The sequence below is a fragment of the Candida parapsilosis genome, contig 005807 (genome assembly GCF_000182765.1).
Source record: "Candida parapsilosis strain CDC317 annotated contig 005807".
NCBI classification, from domain to species: Eukaryota; Fungi; Ascomycota; class Pichiomycetes; order Serinales; family Debaryomycetaceae; genus Lodderomyces; species Lodderomyces parapsilosis.
Genome location: NW_023503280.1, coordinates 1,321,192 through 1,347,224, shown reverse-complemented (window position 1 = coordinate 1,347,224; position 26,033 = coordinate 1,321,192). Strand labels below are relative to the sequence as shown.

The 26,033-nt window shown below is 37.9% G+C and overlaps 8 protein-coding genes across 8 annotated transcripts; 5 read left to right on the top strand and 3 right to left on the bottom strand. All coding sequences in view use genetic code 12, as the record gives it.

The window, feature by feature from the left end:
• Positions 1-722: 722 nt before the first annotated feature.
• CPAR2_805910 (uncharacterized protein) lies at positions 723-1,328 on the bottom strand (the record flags this gene model as incomplete). The annotated part of the gene is made up of 1 exon (XM_036808483.1): positions 723-1,328. The coding sequence occupies one exon, from the start codon at positions 1,326-1,328 to the stop codon at positions 723-725; it is 606 nt and encodes a 201-aa protein (XP_036665215.1).
• A 3,300-nt stretch (positions 1,329-4,628) lies between these two features.
• Positions 4,629-7,352, top strand: STP1 (Stp1p; the record flags this gene model as incomplete). Its single annotated transcript, XM_036808482.1, has 1 exon — positions 4,629-7,352. One exon carries the CDS (start codon positions 4,629-4,631, stop codon positions 7,350-7,352), a length of 2,724 nt encoding a protein of 907 aa, XP_036665214.1.
• Positions 7,353-10,121: 2,769 nt separating this feature from the next.
• Positions 10,122-12,629, top strand: CPAR2_805890 (uncharacterized protein; the record flags this gene model as incomplete). Its single annotated transcript, XM_036808481.1, has 1 exon — positions 10,122-12,629. The coding sequence occupies one exon, from the start codon at positions 10,122-10,124 to the stop codon at positions 12,627-12,629; it is 2,508 nt and encodes an 835-aa protein (XP_036665213.1).
• Positions 12,630-13,203: 574 nt separating this feature from the next.
• On the top strand, positions 13,204-14,928 carry ASN1 (asparagine synthase (glutamine-hydrolyzing) 2; the record flags this gene model as incomplete). The annotated part of the gene is made up of 1 exon (XM_036808480.1): positions 13,204-14,928. The coding sequence occupies one exon, from the start codon at positions 13,204-13,206 to the stop codon at positions 14,926-14,928; it is 1,725 nt and encodes a 574-aa protein (XP_036665212.1).
• Positions 14,929-15,052: 124 nt separating this feature from the next.
• On the bottom strand, positions 15,053-17,680 carry CPAR2_805870 (M1 family metallopeptidase; the record flags this gene model as incomplete). The annotated part of the gene is made up of 1 exon (XM_036808478.1): positions 15,053-17,680. The coding sequence occupies one exon, from the start codon at positions 17,678-17,680 to the stop codon at positions 15,053-15,055; it is 2,628 nt and encodes an 875-aa protein (XP_036665211.1).
• Positions 17,681-20,185: 2,505 nt separating this feature from the next.
• Positions 20,186-21,292, bottom strand: CPAR2_805860 (uncharacterized protein; the record flags this gene model as incomplete). Its single annotated transcript, XM_036808477.1, has 1 exon — positions 20,186-21,292. The coding sequence occupies one exon, from the start codon at positions 21,290-21,292 to the stop codon at positions 20,186-20,188; it is 1,107 nt and encodes a 368-aa protein (XP_036665210.1).
• A 981-nt stretch (positions 21,293-22,273) lies between these two features.
• On the top strand, positions 22,274-24,787 carry SNF5 (Snf5p; the record flags this gene model as incomplete). The annotated part of the gene is made up of 1 exon (XM_036808476.1): positions 22,274-24,787. The coding sequence occupies one exon, from the start codon at positions 22,274-22,276 to the stop codon at positions 24,785-24,787; it is 2,514 nt and encodes an 837-aa protein (XP_036665209.1).
• Positions 24,788-25,027: 240 nt separating this feature from the next.
• Positions 25,028-26,003, top strand: CTP1 (Ctp1p; the record flags this gene model as incomplete). The annotated part of the gene is made up of 2 exons (XM_036808475.1): positions 25,028-25,042; positions 25,134-26,003. 2 exons carry the CDS (start codon positions 25,028-25,030, stop codon positions 26,001-26,003), a joined length of 885 nt encoding a protein of 294 aa, XP_036665208.1.
• Between the last annotated feature and the right edge of the window lie 30 nt (positions 26,004-26,033).

Sequence of the window (26,033 nt, the reverse complement as noted above, 5' to 3'; positions counted from 1 at the left end):
TGTTGCATTTCACTAAACCAGTTTTGCAAGTTCGGGTATCAATTCGATCGAATTAAAGCACTAATTTCGCATATTCATTATACATCTCATAGAAACATCACCATCCCATATACCCTTGTTGTCATATTGTATTTCGCTAATTGACAAGCATACAGTGAAACAAGTACATCGTGAAGGTGAACGATACAACTTTAAAGCATGATTCTAGTGCTAACCTAATGGAAAACACAAGGAAATATTCAACGATAAAATGGTTCAGCCTGCTAGCTATTCAACACTTTTATCACATCCTAATCCTAGCGTTAACTTTCGAGTCCGATTTAATTTGATTATTGCACTTCACAGTTCTCATTAATCTGTCTCTTAGCATTCAATGACTCCACTGCTCTTCCATCGGAATGGAAATGCCGTAAGGTGTGGTCTGAGATAAAGAGTGAAATACCTCCATTTGGGTTTGCTTTTCATGCCGCATGTTTTGACAGTGATTGCATCAAGACCAAAATGTGCAGAGCACTCCTGGAATAGACTGGGTCAGTCAAGTTGGTCCCCAAAAGCACGCCACCACATCGCGATGCAGGTTAAAGCTTTGTATACGGTTTATCCAACAGTTCGTTAGCTTCTCTCACCACCAGTGTAGAATCATCCAATTAGCTCCTTTGCAATGTGGAAGTCCAATACGTTGTCTCCACGCGCATGCCCACAAACAAACTCTTGCAGGCGTATCAGCTTCCACCGTTTAAATCCAAAGTGCCTATCAATTCCATTAGTTCCATCTCCTCTTCCCATGCTCTAGCCTCCGCTTCCTCCAATTCCAAACTGCTCCTCTTATTTTCATTCATTATTTCCCATTCGTCATCGATTAATCGATTTATGTCTTCATTATCCATGAACTCACGTGCTTGTTCATCGTACTCTCGTTCCACATCCTCTTTGTATTGCTTGTCGGTGACCTTTTCCCGTTGCAACAGTAGCTTTTCATACCGGTGTTGACTCCTTACTTGGCGTATCTTGTTGTGTTTGTTTCTGGAGTTTATGACAGAGCCCCTTTGCGATAGCTCCTTATCGGTGATATGATGAAACTTTAGACTCTGGGTTTTATGGCGTGTTGGTGATGACGTTGGTGATGATGAAAGTGGGTTGAGTCTGGCTTTATTTCGACTCTTTTGTGTTTCACCCACTTGTTCAATAATACTGGACAAAGGTGATGAGAAGAGTTCCATCAGAGTATTTGTATTGTCGTCATTGTTCGGGTTCATTGTAACACCCTGTACTTCGTGATCAGATAAGGTGTGGCTGGGCAATTGCCTCTTAATGTGTAGGATTTTCATTGCGCGTCGCGTTAAAAAGATTCACGAAAGATTTTGAGAATAGCTTTATAATACATGGAAGTGAGCTTTGAGATATATGGGGAAGCCTTCAATGAGTATTCCGAGCAAGACGACAAGTTGAATGAGACAATTGCTGCTGATGTGATACTGAACTTCATGCAAGGTGAATTCGAATTTCCAGGATGTGATGCGATCGTCTTGCAAAGCAAGAAACTACCCGAAACGGCTATTGACGTATGTGCATAAGTAAAATGTAGAGGGGGTTTATTCTCTTATTCTGTCGTTGATACGCCGCAATCCTTGCGTTATATGAACATAGTTGGTGATTAATGGAGCTTGACAAATGCAAATCAGAATGTAGCTTCCTCTTCTTCCGACGGAAGAGATAAATCGAAATGCATCTAACCGCCTTGCCTTGACACAGAAGCAGATATCGATTTTGGTACGACTTTCTTATGTAGCCTTTCATTCAAGCCCGAGTACAAATTGCAGAAGACACAAATGAAAAAGTGTAAAGGCAAGCGCAAAAGGTAAAAAAGTAAGTCATTCATCGAAGTCAAACGAAAGTATTCTAAAGCAGAAAGAGATTACAATTCAAAGATCAAATCATAACCTTTGAATGTGAATAGTACCCCCTTTTTGTTGGAGGTTCCTGACAAGAAAAATAAAACGATGTAGTACAACTAGGGACTAAATATGAAAAGTTCAGTTTAGCCTATTCCCGGGTTTTGGCTCTTATTGTGGTCAATCCACACATGCAAAAGACGATTTACGAGAAAACCTTCCTCGGCATACTCGTGAAGTATATCACAATAAAGATGTGTTTCGTATATGGTCATTTTGTGAAGATCTGCCAAAGAAAAAATTGTGGCTATCATAGTTACTGTGGTTTCTTGCTGTCATCGTCGTCTAACATGTTTTTGTACATATGAAGTTTGAGTAGAGAGAATAGAGTTGGAAACGCCGAATAAAGACAAACAAGCATCCAGAAAACTGTGGTGTTCAATTATGAAGAAAGGTGTGGTGTAAGTTGAGTCGTTGAGTTTTGGGTTTCGTTTGTCTTTTGTTGTTGATGATATGCCATCGCCTTGACTTACTCTTTGTTGCATACTAAATGGCCTCGATTATATATGTGTGTTCAGGTGTGGCCTCTATCTCGTACGGCGTTTTTGTCAGTAAAAGATACAAATTACACAAACACTAAAACCAAAAATATTATGGAAAGTCTATATTTGGAAACATAAGGCGGATCTTCTTATAGCCGATGATTTTTTTCAATGTTATTTTATTTTTTTTTTTTTTTTTCTAATTCTGATGTATCTGATGCATTACGTAATAATCTGTCAAAAAATAATATTAATAACAACACAAAAGAGTATTAAGCAGAATAGGCTTTTAAGAAAAAGGAGGACGTTTTTCAAATAAGACGAAGAAGATGATGATCAAGAAATAAGGAGAACTACAGATGAAGGAGGGGATTGTAACAGAGGAGAAACAAACAGAGGAAGGAGGCTTTGACCAATGGAAGGAGGGACAGTTGAGATTTGCGCTTTCATATTTACAAACGAGGGGGTGGTATTAGCAATAAGCTTAGCAGAGGTAGCCCCTTCGTTACAGCTCAATTGTGTATAGGTGATTATTGTCTTCTTATCTCTGAGAACATAGAAAGTTAAAAAATATTCTTTCCATTGTGTGTTGGTGCACAACTGATGTGATTCAGTGAGTAAATTAGCTGATGTTACACAGAAGAACCTTCTCTACAGGATATTGTGCTATTGTGTTTAAATCCTTGCTTTCTAACAGTTCCTAAAGGTACCTCTAAAGGCTTATTTTCCCCAATAATTGCTGCATTGAGGCTATTACATTTTTGCTATCTTGTGAGGGGTGTGTTGGTTTCAGTTTACCGCCTCCTTTCCACTCTAGAAATCAGATTCTATCCAACTGTTGCAATGCAAACTGTGTTATTACAAGCTCTTGCCCTGCATTATGGGTTATTTTTTGAAAAGTTTTGGTCCCTATTGTTTAAAGTAAAATAAAATTATACACAATCGTACTTTGTTAGGTAAGTAATTGCGCCCATTAATTCACACACCTCCATACACCAATAGTTTACCACTTTAGTCATTATCTCTGATGCTATTGTTTGTGTATTCTGTTATCTCTTTCAATTTCTATTGTTATTTCTGTGCATTGCAGAAAGTAATGAAATGTTCGTATTGTTTTAGAGTCAAAGTTCAGTTTTTGCTTTGTTTTTTTTTTTTTACAGGCGGTTAACTTACATATAAAATTTTCCAATTTAGTATTATCCAATGTGTGTGGTTTTTTTTTTTTAAAGTTTCATTCATAAATGAAAACGAATGAGAGATAAACAATTAGAAATTATGCATAGTAAACCTGTTTCCGCTATTATTGATGGAAGAATTGTGGTTTATTCTGATTCCTGATCATTCTTCTTTTATATAATAACAAAATTTTTCATTCCTTCGTTCAGTTTTCTAAATTTTTTGTTTTAGTTAGTTATTCCCTTCGATTAGAGTGATATATTTCTACATCTACACCTCCAGGCTTCAAATAACTCGTACCTACCAGGGAGCACTATTATACTCACGGAACATATATATATATATATATACATACACTGGTGCTTTAGTCTTTTGGTAATACCCACTTGAACTACCGAAATAATCGAAGTCTCCAACAAAACAAAACAAGAGAGAAAAAAAAAAAACATCCCCGCAATAAGAAATAATAAAATAAGATACAAAAGAAACCGGATTTATTATTTTTTCTATACTCCAACTGTCAAAATCACCCTATATATTATTTTAAAACTGAGCCATATTAATACTATTTCATAACCATACTCCAACCCCCCATTTCTGTCTCAGTCAAAAACTAAAAGGAGTCAAAAGTATCAACCTGAAGCCAACAAATATATCTTGCAAAGTTCAAAACGAATATATTAACAAGACCAACCAAAAAGTTCATTAAAACATACATCAAACCGCGTTTAACCGAACTAAAATTCAATTAAAGAGGTATATCTATTACTCCTCATTTATTCGATTCCACTATCCATTAAAGTCTGTACGGCGTGGTTTTTCAAAGTTTGATATCTATACATTAATCAAGGACAATCCAGTCACTGCTTGTTTTGCTTTCATACAACCCATTATTACCTTTTATTTTGTTTTCTTTTTTTGCAGCTCATGCAAAACCACAGCACCATTTAATCGTCACGCCACCCCTTACATCAACTCACATATAGCCACAATAAGTTATTAAAGAGAGTTTGTAAGAATGCTTATCGTATCACTTGGTTTATTGTACGATTCAAACTATGAAGATCTTGTTAAATCTTCACCCTACGGAGTTGTAAGCTCCAAAGCAAAACAAGTTTACACCATTGGTAAAACAATCAGAACCTCATCGACCTCAACACAAGCTAATTATCAACCATTTACATCATCAAGATTATTGTCCATTCAGTTCAATGTTTACAAATTTATCAATCGTTTGATTTATGGAACTCGCAGATATCAGGAGTTGTTCCCACCTATTTCCAAACTCGTCGAGCTTAGCAATAGTAAACAACAATCAACCGCCACAGATACTGATGCAAAAGATGCCAGTGTCTTCAACCAAGGAAGATCAAACTTCCCCATCAATTGTGCTGTTGATGACTTGGATTTAATGTTTGATGGTGGCGACCAAATTTCAATTTTTGACTCAGCAATTGATGATTTGCACCGCTTCCATCCACAACACCATCACCAGCATCATCAACAACAACAACAGCATCGTTATGGCCAAGATGGTCATATTGTGGGATATTCTACCCATCGCGATCCTCATTTTGGGAAAAACGGGTATGAAGAAGAGGAGAAATATACTCCCGTGTTTCAACATCATCAACAGCAACAACAACAGCAGCAACAAAAAGAGCAAGCCAAACAGGAAAAGCAAAAGCAGGACCCTTTCAAGCAAGAGGTTCAGAGAACTGGAAAGTTTGGTCAAATCTGTTCGCAACCATCACCAGCTAGTGAGTTGCCCATCTTTGATGATTTCATAGAAGCGCATCAACATCGTTATCACCTGAACAACAACAACAATAACGGTAACAGCAACAGCAACAACAACGATGAAGATGACTTTTTCTTGAATGCTTTCAATGAGAGGGAGGTCAACAACCAGGTTGATAGAGACACATTTGCATCTTTTTCTAGAGATGTCTTTGCCAATCAATCTACGGGCGACAACAATGACAAGGATACTGAGTATCCATATTTTGATGATTTTGAACATCATGATCCAACGCCCAATAGACCAATAACAACTAATAAGGGCCACAATTCGAAACAAGGTACATCAACAACATTCATTGAAAATGCATTAATCTCATCTTCTGTTTCATCAACCGAAAGTTTTCTCAGCCCATTGGATGATGAGATTTTGAGCAGGTTGCATCGTCCATCGCCTCAAGATAGCGTTGTTATCCCGCAAGGTACTGGTGGTGGTGGTGGCGGCGGCGTCAATTCAAGTTTCCAGTTTGGACAAGCATACTATTTTCAAAGTGGTGACGATAACGATGATGATGTTAACTCTGATTTCTTTGAGGTAGAGTCATCATCATTGCCAAAAAGAGATATACACTTGGTTCGTCCTTACTCCCACTCAATATCGCTACCCCATTCACAACAACAATCGCGATTCCAACCACACGTATCATCGTCGTTTCCTTCTGCAGCTAGTGGGTTTGACCGCTTCAACAGTTTTCATCATATCGCCTACACCAAACAACATCACCACCAACAACAACAACATCAACAACAACAACATCAACAACAACATCAACAACGGCAACAAGTACAACGCCACTACCTGGAAGGCTTCAAACTCTCCAACCTTGATCAATTTGGTGGTGCTAGACACAATGATGTTTCGTCGCCATTTGTCGTTCCATCGAGGAAAAGAAAATTGTCATCTTCAGGATTATCCATAACTTCTCCATCAGTGGTTTCCAGTTTTGACTCTGACGTGCCTGTATCGCCAACTGATACTGTAATGAAACCGGTATTGAAGCGTGAATCTCCAACAAGATTGCTGAAATGTAAACAGAAAAAGAACAAAAAGGTTAAACTTGAACATTTTCAACAGGATAAGAGCTCCAATGGCCACAACAATCGAGATGCAAGAATGAACAATAGTGCTGCTGCATTTACGAATGCGCCAGTGGTTGTTGCCACCTCCACCACCAAAACTATAAATACCACTGTTCGCAAATTAAGCTATACTGGGAAAGACGGCAAAGTGGGCTACTCATTCGAATGCCCACACTGCAATTCCCAATTCAAAGTGAAGGGCTATTTAACTCGTCATTTGAAAAAGCACAGTTCATCAAAAGCATTCCAATGTCCATTTTATCAAGAAACTGACCCATCCTCTCAAGATGACCATCTGTCATGTACGCTGTCAACCACCCCTTCATCAGTTCTAGGTGCACTGGGAGTACTGGGAGCCACTGTGGGAACTAAATGTCACCCAACGGGTGGGTTCAGTCGTAGAGATACATTCAAGACCCATTTAAAAGCACTCCATTTCATTTATCCACCAGGAACCAAGTCCACTGAACGAAACTTGTTGAGTGGACGATGTGCTGGATGTTTCCAGTTTTTTGAAAATAATTCTCAATGGTTGGTGCAACATATCGAAACTGGATTGTGTCAGGGTACTGTCGAATATAAACAGAAGTTGAGGCAGTCGATTGAAGAAGAGAAGGGTGGAAGGCAGATTAATGTTAAGAAGGAGAAGAGAGATGGATCGAGTCGTGATGATGATGATGGTGTGGAAGAGGGGGATGAGGGGGAGGTTGATTACTTGCTTGGAAGTGATGACGATAATGATCATGATGATGAAGACAACAACTTTGGTGCCGGGTTTGATGAAGACGGAGAAGAATGCGCATCTGGAGAAAAAACGCAATTGGAAAAGAAAGTTACTGTGAAGAAAGAACCTGTGATGTGAATAAAGTCAATGGAACCAACAGGACAATTTACCATGCGACACTTAATGATTTGCTTTTGGTAAAGAAGTAAAATGACTTGTTTTTTTGATCTTTGCTTTTGTTTAATTCTTTTCAAATTTCAATTCTTTGACCTCACTAACTTTTCGATACTTGTTTAGATTTTGTATAATAATGATAATAACGTTTAAATTTTGGTCGTATCTTTGATATCCATGACAGGTTTTATCCTCGTTAAACATATTGAGAGGTTGAGTATCTCAAAAATGAAAAACTTGAAGGTCGAATTTGTTGATTTTTCGACGCATATATATATATATATATATATATTCCTACAATTTTGTATCTGAGGTTTGCAATTGACAAGTTTGTTTGAAGTGCACATTTCGCAATTTTGCGCAGCGCAAAATTGGGATTATAACTAACTTTATCGAGACACACATAGACGTGTGTGGATATATGCATATAAGTGTCTGATGTACAACAAAGCTATAGTAGGGTCCCAAGTGCGTGTTTAAACCAAGCACCTTGATTTCAACCTCGTACACATGAGAGGAAAAGGAGGTTTGCGACGTATCAGTTTCAATTGACACTTCATATGGTTAGTAAGTTCTTCATTATTTGAGCCACCCCGCCGTCGAAATATGACACTCATCCGCAGTGGTTTTATTCGTATATGCAAGATGGATAATGTGGCTTTTGAAATGTATGTATGGGTTACATACCTCAATTGATCTTCCGTTCCCCCTGGTTATGATACTCTGAAAAAGAAAAAATAAGGGGGGGGGGGCAGAGGGTTTGCTATGTATCTAACTTTCATTTTCATCATGTATTGTCTGTATAATTCACAAGGGGGAGCTTTTGTTGTTCCAGAGAAAGTTTCGGTATGAAAATGTCCCAATTCTGGTACCCTTTTGGCTCCTATTGTGTCGATTTATACCGAGGTATAAAAAAACAAAAACAAAAACGATAAAACAACTTTATACTGTACATACTACTCTTTGTTTTTTCGCAACCGCGGGATATACTGGTTAGGTGATCATACTACAAAAAAGCACTGGGTAGAGAGCAAAGCCACTTGTGTGTTGTGGCTCGTTTGTAAATGAATACTCTCAGTTTGAACTTGGAAAAAGCATCCTTCCATATACGTCACAGCATTCAATTGTATCGAATAATCGCTCTCTACACTGACCCCTTTCAGTACAGTCCATCGATAAACATATATACGCCATTGATGTTATGTATCACTCCATGTGGGAAGCAGATGGGAGCTAAGCTAATTAAGGTTTTTCTTTTCGTTGTAGGAATCACCCCATGTTGTTTTTGTATCAAAACCCTTTAGTCCGTGAGGTAGTCCCCAGTGGTTGGTAAGGCAGTACATGGTACAAAACTTATAAAGCAGTTTTAAAATGATACCATATTGGTCCATCTATACTAATATTTCAATACTGAAGTGGGTTTAATGATTGATTGATACATTGGTTGATTGGTTGGTTGTATACTTTATTTTGTTGTTTCTGATTTAGTGTAACTATAAATTTTTGTTGGGTCTTTCCTGGGGGAGGTTTTGTGTAACAAAGAACTAATAAAGAGATGGGGGGGAGGTGGTAAATCAATGAGATGATGACGATGATGGATATTTTGTAATAATCAAAAACTCAAAAGAGTACAGATGATATACCTATAACATCCCAACTACTCGTGTCTAGGCTAGACCGGTATACAAATACACTTATGTTATAGGTAATATGGTAGTCTTTGTTGATAGGATGAGGGTATGAAACTAGTATGGAATTCTGTAGGAAATTTTGGGTTTTGATCGTCACATCAAACGAAAAGTTGCATCATAAAGAATGAAATTGAGCTAACTGTACAATAAAATTATCACAGTCAATTGACTGAGTGTAGTCTATATTGGAATGGTGTGTAAACGTCGATATAAAAGGGATAGAATATCCCCCTTCTTCTTTAACAATTGTTTTCTCAAAAACTTCTCTACACCCTTTTGTTTTCATTTGAAAGGTCTACTTCATCTGAATCCCCAACCCATCATACAGATCATTTACATTCTTAGTCATACAGTCCCCCCCTTCCCTCCCATTCTTCCTTCTACACCCTCAATCGATTAGGAATAGAAAAAGACATACACGCAGGAATTACTTTGTCAAATTTAGTCAGGTGCTTGTTTCAAGAGACAAATCTCCGCATAGTTATACCCCACTAATTCTTTTTTTTTTCTTTTTTTTTTCCGGTTCCTTTTCCCACAAACTAAAATTGCTTTTGACAAAGAGGAGGAAGGAAAGATAACCAGAACAAAAGACAGCAAAAAGAGCAAACACCCTACCCCCCCCCTACCTTGACTCCCAGGAAAGAACCGTCAAATCTGTTGACTGCCTTATAACTCGACTAAGACCAGTGCTATTCCCAAACATCCTATACCAATTGAAACCCATTCAATTGGAAACAGACCAAAAAGAGTTGACTACTGTCTACACTGTCTAGTAGTACTAGCAGGTAGTAACAACAATCTGGTTATATATATTCTTTTCAATTTTGTGGCACTTTGCCCCAACTGGAAAAATAAAAAAAAAAAAAAAGAGAGAACAAAAAGAATTTGGATTTTAACCAACAAAATTTCCAAAGCTTAGTAGCCATTGGGATACTCGAGATAATCAAACCAAAACTCAAGTTTACTTCACTCACTCACCCACTCAGTTATTTGACCTTCCTTACCACATTTTAATAAGCTCAACCCCTACACAAGCTAAACAATGACAGTCAGTGGTAAAGAGGACATTTCCAACTCGGATTTTGACATCAATATCCTTCAAGATCCATTGGTTGACCCCAAGGTTGATATGAAATTTCCCTTGCCAATAGATAAAGAAACGTATATTGATAGTCCCAACAATGTCAAGACTTTACATCAATCATTCAACTTGTTGCATTCGGCATACAGGTTTTTCACTGGTGGACAGTACTATGACAAGATTTATAAAGATGTTGAATACAAGTATTTTATGAATAAACACGATGATTCATTCAAGAAAAAATTTAAAGACCACATGGATGGTAAATTAGAAAGAGATGATCCTAAATTGGATGAAATTGTTTACAACCTAGTCAATCAAGAATTGAATATGAAGTTGATTAAGGCATCTGATTTCAAATCGAGATTCAAAGAAGTTAAAGATTACATGATTAAATACTACAAGAATCAAAATGAAATCAATTTGCCAACATTTGCATCCCACCAATTTATTCGCAGTGCTTATGTTACAGTAATGACAATTATGCAAAAATTATTCCCCAAGGGTATTTGGGTTTCCAATCAAGAAATGTCCAACTTGTTTCAAAAATATATCGAAAACCCCATGTCAATTATTTGGGCTCCATCGCATCAGTCGCACTTGGATTATGTCATTATTCATTTAATGTCAATCAGATTCAACATTGCCACCCCATCAGTGATTGCTGGCGAAAATTTAAATGTTGCCATTGTTGGTAATCTTTTGAAAAAATTGGGTGCTATTTTCATTCCACGTTCATTCAACAATGAATTGTATACTGAGCGTAATTTAAACAATGTTATTGAATTCTTGTTGGTGAACAAGACGGCATTTGAAGTATTTATTGAGGGTACAAGATCAAGAGATGGGAAATTGTTATTGCCCAAATATGGTATTTTGAAATCATTGGTATCAATATATTTAAAACAACGACACGAAGAACACAATGTTCATTTCGATATGTTGTTTCAACCACTTGGTGTCACTTATGAACGTATTTACGAAAATGATTCATTTTTAAAAGAATTGAAAGGTGATGACAAGACTCAAGAAAGTCTTGTTGGTATTGTTTCCATTGCTGCTCTGGCCTTTTTCCCAAAGAAGGATCAATTGATTTATGATAAACAAGGTTTCAATGACAATTCAACTCGTAATTTGACTGGTAAAATTTTTGTCAAATTGGGTCAAAGTTTTACATTGAGTGAATTCATCACTGAAGAGCAACAACAGCATCATGGTGGACAAGAAATCACCAATGAAAAAGATGTCAATTTGAAAAAATTGGGGTTCAAGATTTTGCATGAAGTTAATCGAATTGCCTTCATTCCTGAAATTTCAATCATTGGTACTGCATTACAAGCATATACTGACTATAGTGGCAAGACCTTGTTTACCACGGAAGAAATGATCCCAATATTGAGACTAGTTTTAAAAATGTTGCTTAGAGAAAATGAATCATCAGTTACCAACAAAATTATCTTGCAAGATATGTTGAATGCCAGCAATGCCGAAATTGCCTCTGTCATCAAGTATTGTATTGTTTCATTTTTCCGATTCATTAAAGTTAACGAAAAGAAGGATTTAATCAAGATTGAATCGCCTATTGAATTGTTGTATTACAAGAATTTGACCATTCATTTGATCATCCACAGATGTATTGCCATGTATCTCATATTATTACTTGATGGTAGTTACAGTGCCAATAGAAGAATCTTGGGCAAGTTGTTTTACATTGTTACCAGTTTGTTGAAGAATGAGTTTTTATTTGATTATGATGAAAATCCAAGAAACTCATTAAATTTCATTCTTGATGATTTGGTTGAAGAGGGGGTCATTAGCAGAGTTGAGCCACAAAAGAGAATCACCGATACTGATGCTTCTTCATTAGCTTCAAACACGTCGTCGTCGTCTTCATCATCACTGGAGGATGTACCCGAGTTGCCTTACTACAAAATTGAAGATCGTCAATATGTAAAGACGTTTGCCAACTTGGCTCAACCATTTATTGAATCATACATTGTGTTGATTACCAACATTTTGGACATGACAACCAACTTGGCTAACAATTACGCTAGGGCGAAACGCCAACAAACCCACGACAAGATTATTTTGGATGATGAAGAATTGAGGTACCCAACAACTAAAGGATTACTTAAATACATAATTGACCAACTGAGGAAAAGGGCCCGTTTCAAATCATTAGAATCGATAAACAAACAGTACTTGGTTAGTGACTTGTTTTACTTGAACAATTTACAATTGGTCAAGATTTTCAAAAACAAGGCCAAGACCAAGGCGTTTGTGCAGATATTGAATCCTAGAGATCTCGATATCTTGAATCAGTTTTTGATGCAATTGTTGAACTTAAGTCATGGCGACAAGAGCTTATTGGTTGATGATGTCAATATCAGTTATATTATTGATATTACTGATAAGAATTTTGATCGTGATCCTGACCAGATTAGAAAGACAAATGGATTCAAGTTGTGAGAGAGAGATAAGCAGAGTGGAGTGGGTTATCATGTTTGTTGTTTTATTTAGAAGTTAAGTTATTAGTTAGCAATAAGATTTTTAAAAAAGGAGATTAGTCAATATGGTGTAGTATGTAGATCTCACAAAGTGGCGAGATTTCTTGCGGTACAAGTTTGTTGAAGCTTCTAGTCCTTCAAACTATTGCCATTTGGCGAGGGGGGGAAGGTACAAATGACTCAACTTTGATTCATATGTTCTTGTGGGTTCTCCCTTACTCTTATCTCGCTATCCATTACCCAATTCTCAGTTGTATGACTCAAATATTGGGTATAGATACTCATCCCATTGTGTTTTGATATGTTACACAAAAGAGTAAAGTAATTTCCAAGAAAAAAGAGTCACCGAATCATTGACCAAAATTTTTCACTTTCTTTTAAGAAGAGGAAAAAAATTTCAACGTACCCAACTATTGTCTTCCACAACTGATAGCATATATATATATATAAACCACTGGTTTACTCCATATCATCTAAGAAGAGACATAATTCTACTAGCACGCTCCTTTTGAAAAACAAAATCATTTTTATTTGACATGTGTGGTATTTTCGCTTGTTATAAATGCAAAAACGTTGAAGATTTTAAACCAAAGGCTTTACAATACTCTAAACTAATAAGACACAGAGGTCCAGATTGGTCAGGTAATGTTATTGCCAACAACAACACTATCTTGTGTCATGAAAGATTGGCCATTGTTGGTTTAGATTCCGGTGCTCAACCAATTGTATCTCCTGATGAAAGATATGTATTGGCAGTTAATGGTGAAATTTATAACCATATTCAATTAAGACAACAATTCCCCGATTACAAATACAAGAGTTTGAGTGATTGTGAACCTATTATCCCCCTCTTTGAAAAGTACGATATTGATGCTCCTAAATACTTGGACGGTATGTTTGCTTGGGTATTGCACGATAAAAAAACCGATAGAATTGTTGCTGCTAGAGACCCCATTGGTATTACTACGTTGTACTTGGGTAAATCTTCCAAGTCACCAGAAACGAGATTTTTTGCCTCTGAGTTGAAGTGTCTTGTTGAAGAATGTGATCAAATTGAAGCTTTCCCACCAGGACACATTTATGATTCAAACACTGACAAGATTGTTAGATATTTTGAACCTTCGTGGTGGGATGGATCCAAAATCCCCACTACTCCAGTTGACTACACCAAGATTAGAGAAACTTTGGAGTTGGCCGTGAGAAAGAGATTGATGGCTGAAGTTCCATATGGTGTCTTGTTATCAGGTGGATTGGATTCCAGTTTGATTGCTTCAATTGCTGCTAGGGAAACGAAAAAAGCATACACTGAAGCCATCAAAACCCATGATCATGGTATCGACGCCAACAAGGAGTTATCGGGTGTTGACGTTTCCGGTGAATTGCACTCTTCAGTCGGTGTTAACCAATTACACTCATTTGCTATTGGTTTACCTGGTGCTCCCGATTTGGTTGCTGCTGAAAAAGTGGCACAATATATCGGTACTATTCACCATTCACATACATTCACTTTGGAAGAAGGTATTGATGCTCTTGATGATGTCATTTACCATTTAGAAACTTATGATGTTACCACCATTAGAGCATCAACTCCAATGTACTTGTTATCTAGAAAGATCAAGGCCCAAGGTATCAAGATGGTTTTATCTGGTGAAGGATCCGATGAAATTTTCGGTGGATACTTGTACTTTGCCAATGCTCCAAATGCCGCTAGTTTTCATGAAGAATGTGTCAAGAGAGTCAAGAACTTGCATTATGCTGATTGTCTCAGAGCCAACAAATCAACCATGGCTTGGGGTTTGGAAGCCAGGGTTCCATTTTTGGATAAACAGTTTTTGGAAGTTTGTATGAATGTTAACCCTGAAGATAAACTCATCACTAAAGATCACATTGAAAAATACATTTTAAGGAAAGCATTTGACACCAAAGATAAACCATATTTGCCTGATGAAATCTTGTGGAGACAAAAGGAACAATTTTCTGACGGTGTTGGATACTCATGGATTGATTGTTTAAAAGATACCGCAGAAAAGATGGTTTCTGATGAAGATTTGCAAAACCCTAAACCTGAATGGGGTGATGATATCCCACAAACTAAAGAAGCTTACTGGTATAGATGCAAGTTTGACAAGATGTTTAACAAATCAAAAGCTGCTGCTTCAACTGTTATGAGATGGGTACCTAAAGCTGAATGGGGTTGTCATTCTGATCCTTCGGGAAGATACGCATCAACCCATGATCACAAAGTTGACAACAAAGATTAAGAGCAAAACTATGTTGGACGTTTACTTGTTTTGATAATGTATATATTTACGTATAGAGATTGAAAAAGATAATTACTCAGCCAATACTTTCGTAGTAAGCCCACTTATCAATACTTTTTTTTTTTCAATACTTTTCCAAGAAGGACATCACTTCATCGTGGTCTCTAGCGTACCAATTGGCATTAATTCTAACATGATCCAATGATTGTTTCAAAGCACGTTCAAATCCATGAACATCACGAGTTTTGAAAAACTTGTCAATCTTGTTCAACTTCTCCAAACTTTGGAAATTCTTCAACGTCAATTTCACAAAACGATCCAAAACTACCATATTTGCCGACATAATCTGGTAAAAACTAGCATCATAATTGTCTAAAAAGAAATCAAGAAATTCATCTCTTGTGGCACTATTGGCACTCAATCTCAGTCCCAAGAAATGTGCATCCATTGTTGGAATGATATCTGGTTTCACCAATAATGCAATTAATTGACTCGATATGGTCTTATTGGTCACTGATCCAAGCGCAGCTAATGCAACTTCGCGAGAATCCAATGAATCTGGGTGTGTTACCAATTTTAAAATCTTGTTGAATTGGTCCTCTGTAAAATCTGGAGATGAAGCGATGGTGGAGTACACAAATGAACGTAACCATGGTTGAATAGGCTCATCACTACTGAACAAAGATAATGCGTAGTCATAAACTTCTGGGATTTGCAACTTACCAGCTTTAGTCAAAATTTCCGACCTCAATTTAGTTTGGATAAAGTTGGAGTTGTGATTGCCCCTTGGGGCTGTTTTCAATTTATCGACAATAGCAATTGCACTTTTTGAATAAACCAGTTTCAAAAATGCATTGATTTTGGATCTTGACTCCTCAGTGGTGAAAACAATACTGAATTGATTCAATTTCTTACCCAATTCTAACCAAACAACATAATCATCATCCAATTGAGGCACGATCTTTTCAACTAATTTAAGGAAATTTGTGGTCGAGTTGTTTCCCGCACATGCAAGAGCAGCCGAATCAGCAATGATACCAACCTTGTCCCTTGACGTCAATGAATCGAAATGAGCAATAACATTTTGAGTCAAGATTTCGTCAGAGTAATTGACTCGGTAAAAGCCTGCAGTATCCGAGTTAATTATGAATTTGCCATTTTTCAAATCAACATCATCAACAGACGCGTTTCTTTGATCGAATGAATCAAGGGGGATCGGGGAATCCGATTTGGCATTTAATGGAACCCACCAAATTGATTCATCTTCATCTGGCTTCACATCACCACCATTTAAAAATCTCGCTTGCGAGAGTAGCAACTTCTTCTGCGTGTTTGTTTCAACATTAACAAGAGGGAACCCGACTTTTTTAATCCAAGTATCCATCAATCGATCTATTGGCTTCCCACTAACTTCGCCAACACTTGTCCATAAATCATGACTAGTGGCGTTACCATACTTGTTCTTGCTCAAGTACAGTGAGACTCCCTTAAGAAATAAATCAGTTCCCAAGTACTTTGAAATCATCAAAATTGTTGAAGCACCTTTCAAATAGCTGATTGCATCAAACACTTGATCAATGTCTAATGCATCAACCACTGGTACCTCAATCGGATGCGAGTTTCTCAACCCGTCCAATTCCAAAGCTTGTTGCAAAGATTCACTAACAAACTCACTAAAAATATCCCATTCAGGATAAAGGTAGTCAACAGCCAAGAATCCAACCCAAGTTGCAAATCCTTCATTTAACCACAATTCATCCCACCACTTCATAGTCACCAAGTTACCAAACCATTGATGCGCAAGTTCATGAGCAACAACATACGCCACTTTTTGTTTGTATGATGGATCCGATTTGGTTTCATTATACAATAAAGCTGTTGATCTATAAGTAATAAGACCCCAATTTTCCATGGCATTGTGCGAAAATGAATGCACAGCAATAAGATCCAATTTAGGCAATGGGTACTTAATTTGGAAAATTTTTGAAAAATAATCAACAATTTTGGGAGTGATTTCCGAAGCCAATTGAGCCTCGTGAATGTACCCCTTGGTGGTGTATATTCTCACTGGTAATGGCTTCCCATTGTATTCGTCCTTAGTGAAACTCTCAACATACTCGAAATCCCCACATGCCCAAGCCAACAAATAAGTTGACATGATTGGCGTCTTTTCAAATTCGACTGTCTTTAGCCCATCGGAGGCATCACTTTGAGATTCAACTGGGGTGTTGCTAATAATTGTCCATTCTGAATTGGCAGTTATTCTCACTTTGAAAGTTGCCTTCAAAAGTGGTTCATCCAAACACGGAAATGCCCTTCTTGCATCCGTGGCTTCAAATTGAGTGCTCAACATAGCTTTTTCAACTCCATCTTCCAAATAAGCTGATTTGTAAAACCCGGCCATGTTAGTTTGAACAATGGCATCGTAATTGATCTTGACAAACGCTTTGCCAGTTTCCAAAGTTGATTTCAACTTGATGACAAAGTATTCCTTTGTCTTGAACTCAGTGAGTGACTCAATTGGCACTACTTTTTCGCCATAGGTGATTTCAATGTTTTCCTTTGACACTGTAATATCTCTATAGTTCAAGTGTATTTCATCAGTAGGCTCAATCACATTCAAGTCAATTTCAACAACTCCTTTGAATGTGTCATTGATTAAGTCAATGTCTGCAATTGAGACATTGTAATGAACTGGTTTCAAATTGGTTGGTAATGCTTCGTAATAGGGAGTGTTGTTACTGTGTGTCATCTTGAATTGTATGTGTGTTAGCAGTTTAAGGCGAGGGGGATTATTTTTTTCAGTTTTCTTTGTCTTTGTTGCAGTGCTTAAAAGCATCACGAGATCTAAAACCAGACGGTACCTAACTGTCTTTGAGAGTTACTTCAATGATGGGGTTCAAAGTGTAGTCTGTTGAGGGCCACAAGACAACGTTACGAATTGAGACGACTTTCAATTCATTTATTTGGATTGCGCCAGAGCTGATAATCCCTTAGAGTGAGCTAGGTTCTGAATAATCATCCAACAGTTGAACATTAGAACCTTTCGCTTGCTGTTCATGTTATTCAAGTTAGTATCAATGTCATCTCTCATAAACCGGTTCACTTAGTCCACTAGACCTTATGGTAGGGAATCTGTGAGCACATATAAGCGAGCTCTTGTTATTTCAACTACAATTATGGTCACTTCAATGCTAGAACTGCTCAAAGCTGGTTAAACAACAGAGCAAATGTAATCATGATCGATAAGCGACCCTGACATTATTAAAGAGATGAATGACGTTGAAGGAAATACAAAGAGGGCGCTGAAGTTGGTCGTGGGAACAGAAATGAAAAATATTATGACACAGAAGAGTTTTCTGATTTGGACGAAGATGATGAAGAAGTTGAGCTTCTGCAAGAAGAAGAAGAAGAGGGTGATGATTTTGAAGATGGTAACATCAATGAGTTTGATAGACCACTTTCGTATGGGAACGACGATGATGATGATGATGTAGGTTCCCATATAATTCCCAGAACTTTTCCAATTGATCTCAATTCTGAATTAGGATGATACCCAAATGTTCAATCTCCCTTTCTGACCCGATATTTCCCAATGTACTAAAGTTGAAGAAAACACCAATTAAAGGGCATACCTTGTCTGATTAATCTCCCAAGAAAACCCCAACTGTTAAAGTCCAAAGAGCCTGACCACAAAGACTCTCCCAAGGTTACTCAGCATCAAACGAAAATACCAAAGGTAGCAAATAATGAAACTCCGCAACCACAAGCAGCAGATGAAGAAAACCAGCAACCAAAACCAGCGAAAGACCCGCAATAATAACAACTTGAAACTAACATGGAATCAAAAGCACTAAACCACAACACATCAACATTCAATACTCCCAAACACATCACATCATATTTCGGGAAATATGATATCAATTTCAACAACATTTTCAGAAATCTCCAAATGAATTCCAGATAACTTTCAACTCTTGAAAAATTTTCTAGCTGAATTTCCATTGACCTTATCGTCAGTCACAACACGTACTTGTTTGTAAATCATCTGACGAGTTTATAATCACAAAAATGTTTCCTCAACGTTTGCAACATATCTCTCCCCTAGAAGTCAAATATTGTATGATTCCAACAAGACCCGATCAGCGGTTGTTTCCAATTGTTCAAAGTCAAGATAGTACCAAACTCCAGACATGGTCCTTTTCTTCCTCAAAGAGGAGAACCAGGACTCTCTGGGGAAAAAGTGCCTAGAAGAATTTACCGCCTTGTTTTCTAGTCGATTTTTGTGGATCTCGACGGAATCTTTGATGTTGGGAGAGTGAATACTTTGAACCACGCGATAAGCTGTTGTGGTAGCATGAGTAGTGGTGATGATGGTGGTGACTGAATACTAAGAGCAAAAAGATGAAAGAAAGGAAGAAGAAAAGAAGAAAAGAAGAAAAGAGAAGATTGCAGAATGGGGGGGATTCGTGGTCTATTCATACTTTTGTATACAAGATTCACCCACTGTCGAATCTTTTGGTTGCCAAAATTTGATGCTTTTAAGTGAACTAAACATACACACAAGAATCAGCACAACTAAAAAAACACAATGAAAACTAAACAATGCGTTACTATGTAAGATGACGTGTACAGTATGAGCACCTACCTGTAATACTACCATTGTTTTCCCCCCCCCCCCCCCCCAGAGTGCGGTGGTATGTGGTTGCAAAACTTCACTAAACTTGTATGGAGTGTAGCACTTGCATCGGTTTGAGATAGAAGGGACAACTTTGTATCATTCTGACAAGCCATAATGTAATGAGTATCATTTTATGTTGTATACACTGTTTGGACGGCTGATAAAGTGATTGATGTAACATATATTAGCTACATGATCTGAAGCACACAAGAGACATGTATCTCTCGAACGCACATATTGTTGATCTCATTCCTGATTCTAAAGGAGCGGATGAGAGACTTCATCTGCTCTTGTCAAATTTCAAACAGTAATCAAACCAACTTGGATACTTGTTGCGTAGTTTTAGTGCAGCTTTTCAGCCCAACATCCAAATCTAGACTAGTGAAAAGAGTAAACGAAATTAAATTCCAGTATCAACAATAAGTTTATGCCGGAAATAGTCAACAATTGCGACAGCGAACTGAGCACACAAGGATGGACAACCTGACAAAATAACTAGCATCAAAAACGATTGATTCATATTTACAGGCAAGCTACTATAGTCTAATTTATATCATATGTACAAGATTGTACCTTCTAAATCTCTCTCTTTTTTTCCCTTTTATCTTCATATCTCTCATAATAATGATGTATCTCAAACACCACTTCAACCATTATTAGCAATATAATAATCCATTCCAACCTGGTTGACTTCTTTTCATTCAAAACACTAAGAAAGGCTCTTTGCTCCTCCGTTGCATAATCTAATTTTCTATTCATGATGGATATTCTTGAATTTATATCAAGTATTTTGGATACATTGTTGTATATTTTCTCCAAAAAGGGTTCACTCCAATATAAATCGGGAGTTTCAATCAATTCTGAATAGAGATTCAATTTCCCCCTCAATAAGAACAACCTTCCTGTTATACGCAACAATTCTTGTTCCGTTGATGGAATCCGTTTCCCACTCGATAAAATTTCCGAATTTTTTCTAGTGAAGGTGAGGAATTCGTCCAATTGGGCTTCCAAGATGGATAACCTCGTAGATCTGCTGAGTCCAATTGCAAATGCTGCCATATCTAGTAACCTTTTGTCGGGATTGTTTCCTTGCACCACCAAAATTTCACCATGTAAATAACTGTTACCATTGTTTAATGGCTCTTTTGGCAAATGGGTTAATCCTATCCAATCTAACTCTTCACTTTCAAAGTCACTGAATTTGGACTCTACTGCGTCTTCAATCTTTGGCAATAATTTGTTGATTATCTCATCTTCGGTGAAATCCCATCCCACTAAAGTTCCATTGGATAAAACCATGAGATTTTTTGATGAAACTTCAATGTTTATCACCTCATCAGGTACTATTACTTCGTATTTATACTCCAGTTGAATAGCATCAACTACTTTATCAAAGTTGATTGCATCACCCACAGTTACCGAAGTAACAATTGATAGATAATTCTCCAATGTTTTCGAGGTTTGGCTTTCCTTGTTCCTGTCCAAGAGCGAAAGAATATAGCTCGCTGATTCATTTTGAAAAGCAGGATCAGTCCTACGCAACTTTTGTGCACCAATCCTCTTCTTTGGAGCGTTCTTCAGTCGAAGTTGAGGGATTTGGGTTGAAAAGTACCTTGCAGTTGGGAGAGACAAACGTTGGAACTGCCTCAAACGTGATAGTAGTCTAGAAGAAAGAAGCATCATAACATATCGTATATAAAGACAGGGGTATGACTTAGGGCGGGTCTCCAAAGAAGTAGTCACTACAGTCTATTCTTTTTGTAATATAATCTGGAAACCATTTTTCGTCTTTTCATCTTTTTTGGTGTGGGTCAGGTGACAAGCCAAGCCGGAAAATAACGCCCAATTATGTACACTGACCACAAACACATACCGCTGTTGGTAAACTTACATTAAGGAATCAGTAGAAAGGAGAGCCTGTGCCAGTAATGTATAACTCAAAACTCTACTATAATGCACCTGAATGCATTCTTCTTATAATACTCGTCTTATCCTGTTTCAACGATTTTCAAGAAAACCTTTTGTAACTCGAAAGGAAACTAAATTCTTTAAACCACCCGGCAACAGGAATCCTTTTTCTTCTTTTTTAAAATGAATACACTTACTAATTTCCGTCTGATCCTTCATTCACATTCTTCTTTTACTTTCCCTTTTTTTTCCTACTTACTGCATTTACTAAGTGATCACTATTGTTTGTGATACCACAACTTCTCTGTGGTTTGTGTAATGAATGGATATGCATCCAAAGTTAAGTCAAGTAAAATATAAAAGTTATATACACAACTCACAACCGCCAAAAAGGACACAATCAGTTGGTTACTTAATAAATTATATGAAATTTTTTTATTCTTTTTTTTTTTTAGAATTTGTAGTTTAAATTTATGTAATTTGAATCCTTCTATATCTCTCTCTTTCTTCTTTCTTGTTTCGGCTTCGTCAACAACAACGGGTTTCACTGGTGTGTCAGTAGATGGCTCTCTCCAACTCATTACTAGCCTCATGCTAATTGAGCTCAACTAATGAGAATAATGCGTGTACCAGTGTTCAAAAAACAGTTTTCCACTGTTCAAAATTTTTTCTCTTCACCAAACAGAGAGAGGAAGACGAGGGTAATCACAACATACGTGTATTGAGACCAGTTAGATTTATAGCGCTGCAATAACCATGAACAATGGGAACCACCAGACTGACAATGCAATGTTTGGTATGAATATGAATGGACAAGTACAGCCAGGAGTACCACAACCTAATCAGATGGGCCAGCTGGGCCAACAACCACAACACCAACCCCAGCAACACATGGGATCTTTACCAATGTTGACACCAGAGTTATTAGCCTCGTTGACTCCACAACAAATGCAGGCGATGAAGAATCATCCTCAGTTTCAGCAAATGATGCGGCAATATATACAGAGACAACAGCTTTTGAACCAACAACAACAACAACAACAACAAAATAAAGGTTTTCCAAGAGGTGGCGCTCCCAATTTTCCCCAGGTGCAAAACATACCACAACAGCCACCACTACCACCACAAGTACAGCACCAGCTGCCGATTGCAGCTCAGGGCAACCCTTTGGTTGGAAACAATCCACAACGAATGCCCCAACAGGGACCCCCTGCAGCTTTTCAACAAGTACCACACCCAGCAGAACCCAATAATTTTTCAAGTCCCCAGCACCAACAACAGAACCTACAGTCACAGTTGGGTCCGCAACAACAACAGCAACCACCACCTCCAGGGTTTGAGGGAAATTTTCCAGGTAACATACCCAACAACATACCTCAGCAAGGACCAAATTTTCAAGGTGCGGGAATACGTGGTGGAGGAATAGGGGGAGGCGTTCCAGGCGTTAACATACCCAATTTGGGACCAGTGGGTCCTCCTTCAGCCACTGCAGTTGATGCTCATTTAATGAACACTGTAGTTGATAATGCAATGCCAATGGGTGAACCCAATGGAGTAGTACCGTTCCCCAATCCTCAACAACAACAACAACAGCAGCAGCAGCAGCAACCGCCACCACCGCCACTACCACAATCTTCAATTCTCCCTCCAAATACTGCAATACACACGCCTTCACAAGCGAACTTGCATAAACCAGGTCTTATTGACCCTAGTCGCATGAGTTCAGCAGCATCCATTCCAGGAGTGAGTCCAGCAAAAGCTCAAGAACTACACAGTAAGATGCCTATAAAACAATTGACAAGTCTTCATCAATGGTCAGACAAGTTTGAACAAGAGGGTGAACCAATTCCGTTGGATACTGACGTTTATGAGGAAATTATTCAAAGAGATTCTGACTATTTGACAAATTTAGCCAAGCAGCATGTCACTATGAAGCAAGAAGTTGAATTGGCATCGCGAGACTTGCAACAGTACAATCAAATAAAACAATTGCGAATGAACTCGATTCAGTTGAGTGCCAAGAATCAAATGAATAATAGTATATGGGGTGAAGGATACCAAGGTTATGGTAATGGTATCACAAATACTGCGAGTCGTTTACTTCTTCCGGAAAGAGATATCTCCGATCGAATGATTAATGAAAGATTGGCTCAAACAAAAGGTGTTAAAAACTATGTACCCATCAGACTTGAGTTTGATCAAGATAGAGATAAATTTAAGCTACGTGATACATTTTTATGGGACTTGAATGAAAAGGTTTTCACAATTGAGGATTTTACCGGCCAATTATTGGATGATTATAAACTAATACCACGTATCCACTACCAAACGATATTGAATAGCATCAAAGAGCAAATTGCCGAATACCAGCAGAAACCTTTAAAGACAACAGGCGAGATACGTATACCCATCAAGATTGATATAATAATGAACAACACACAACTTACAGATCAATTTGAATGGGACATTCTCAACACGAGCGAGAACGAGCCTGAAGAGTTTGCTACGATAATGTGTGATGAATTATATCTTCCTGGAGAATTTAGCACCACCATTGCCCATAGTATACGTGAACAATGTCAAATGTACATCAGGGCCTTGAATTTGGTTGGATGTAACTATGATGGTACACCAGTAACTGAAGATGCAATTCGTAATCATTTGCTTCCGCCATTGCGTTTAGTATCCAAGGATTACCAGGTTGTTGATGACTTTTTCTCGATTTTACGAAACCCTTCAAATGTGCCTGAATTTAGTCCTCAATTGATCAAATTAACCGAATTGGAGCTTGAACGTATGGACAAGGAGATGGAAAGAGAAAGCAGACGTAAGAGAAGACACAATTATAACGAAGATGGACAAGTTTTCAGTGGCGTTGGTGGAACTAGTGGTGGATTTGGTTCAGGGACATTTACACCAACCGGAACTGAAGGTTTCATCAAAGGAGCACCAAGTACCGGTAGCTCAAGAGGTTTTCTGTCATCACGACGCAATGCAGCTCACATTGGTAGAGGTAATGTCATTCCTGATTTGTCTGATGTACCGAAGACTTTTAGGACTCCAGCTCCATCAAGTATATTACCTGGAGCTATTGATTTGGCAGTGCCTGAAGTATACGAATACGATGAGATATTTGTTAATCGAACCCAAGTCAGGAATCCGAATTATAGACCACCAACTCCCGATCCTGTATTGAGTGATCGTGTGCAATATGAACATGATCCATTGGAAGGTTCTTTCAATGTAACAATAAAGTGTAGACTAGAATGAGGAAACATGTTCTAGGAGTATATATCCAAGTATCAATAAAATGTATTATTAATTGAAGTTTTAGGAAAAGGTCTGTATGATGTAAAAAAGCATGGTGATATTATCGATTATGACTCAAGCGGTTAAGAAGAGAAAAAAAAAAAAAAAAAATTTCAGGTTTGAAAAATTTCTAAAACACCGATCTCGCTTCAGTTATCCTCCCCCACATATACACCAAATTTCCAATATACAGATTATACTATGCCTAAAAAAGATGTACGTAACATAGCCGCGGCGGGTGTGTCGTAGATCCACTACCCCACCAATGCATTTGTTGTTTCTTGATACTAACCCCACCCTCACTTAGCAAGTTGATCCATTCAAATCGTTTATTGCAGGAGGTACAGCAGGTGCTGTTGAAGGGGTAATAACCTACCCTTTTGAGTTTGCCAAGACTCGATTACAACTCATTGACAAGTCCGCCAAAGCAACCTCAAGGAACCCTTTGAAGTTAATTTACACCATTGCTAAAACACAAGGGATTGGTGCATTATATGTTGGATGTCCTGCTTTTGTAGTTGGAAACACGGCAAAGGCATCCGTACGATTCTTGGGATTCGATTATATTAAAAACTTGTTGGTTGATAAACAAGGGAAACTATCTGGTCCAAGGGGAGTTATTGCCGGTTTAGGAGCAGGTTTATTGGAGAGTGTGGTTGCCGTGACTCCGTTTGAAGCAATCAAAACTGGATTAATCGATGATAAACAACGTCCGCAACCGAAATACCAACTGGGGTTGGTTAGTGGGACCATAAAGCTCATCAAGGATATGGGATTCAGGGGCATCTATTCGGGAGTTGTGCCAGTAAGTTTACGTCAAGCAGCCAATCAAGCAGTAAGGTTGGGGTCGTATAATGCCATCAAAACCATGATCCAACAAGCTACTGGAACCAAACCAAATCAGCCATTGAGTTCAGCTGCTACTTTTGCAGTGGGCGCTTTTGCCGGTATAATCACCGTGTACACAACCATGCCTATAGATACAGTCAAGACGAGAATGCAAGCTTTGGGGTCGGATAAATTATACAAGTCGACGTTGGATTGCTTTGTCAAGATTTTCAAACAAGAAGGGTTGTTGACTTTTTGGAAGGGGGCTACGCCAAGATTGGGGAGGTTGGTTTTAAGTGGAGGTATTGTGTTTACTATTTATGAAAAGATGTTGGTCATTTTGCATTGAGGGAATAGGAGCCTTTTGTGGTAGAGTGTG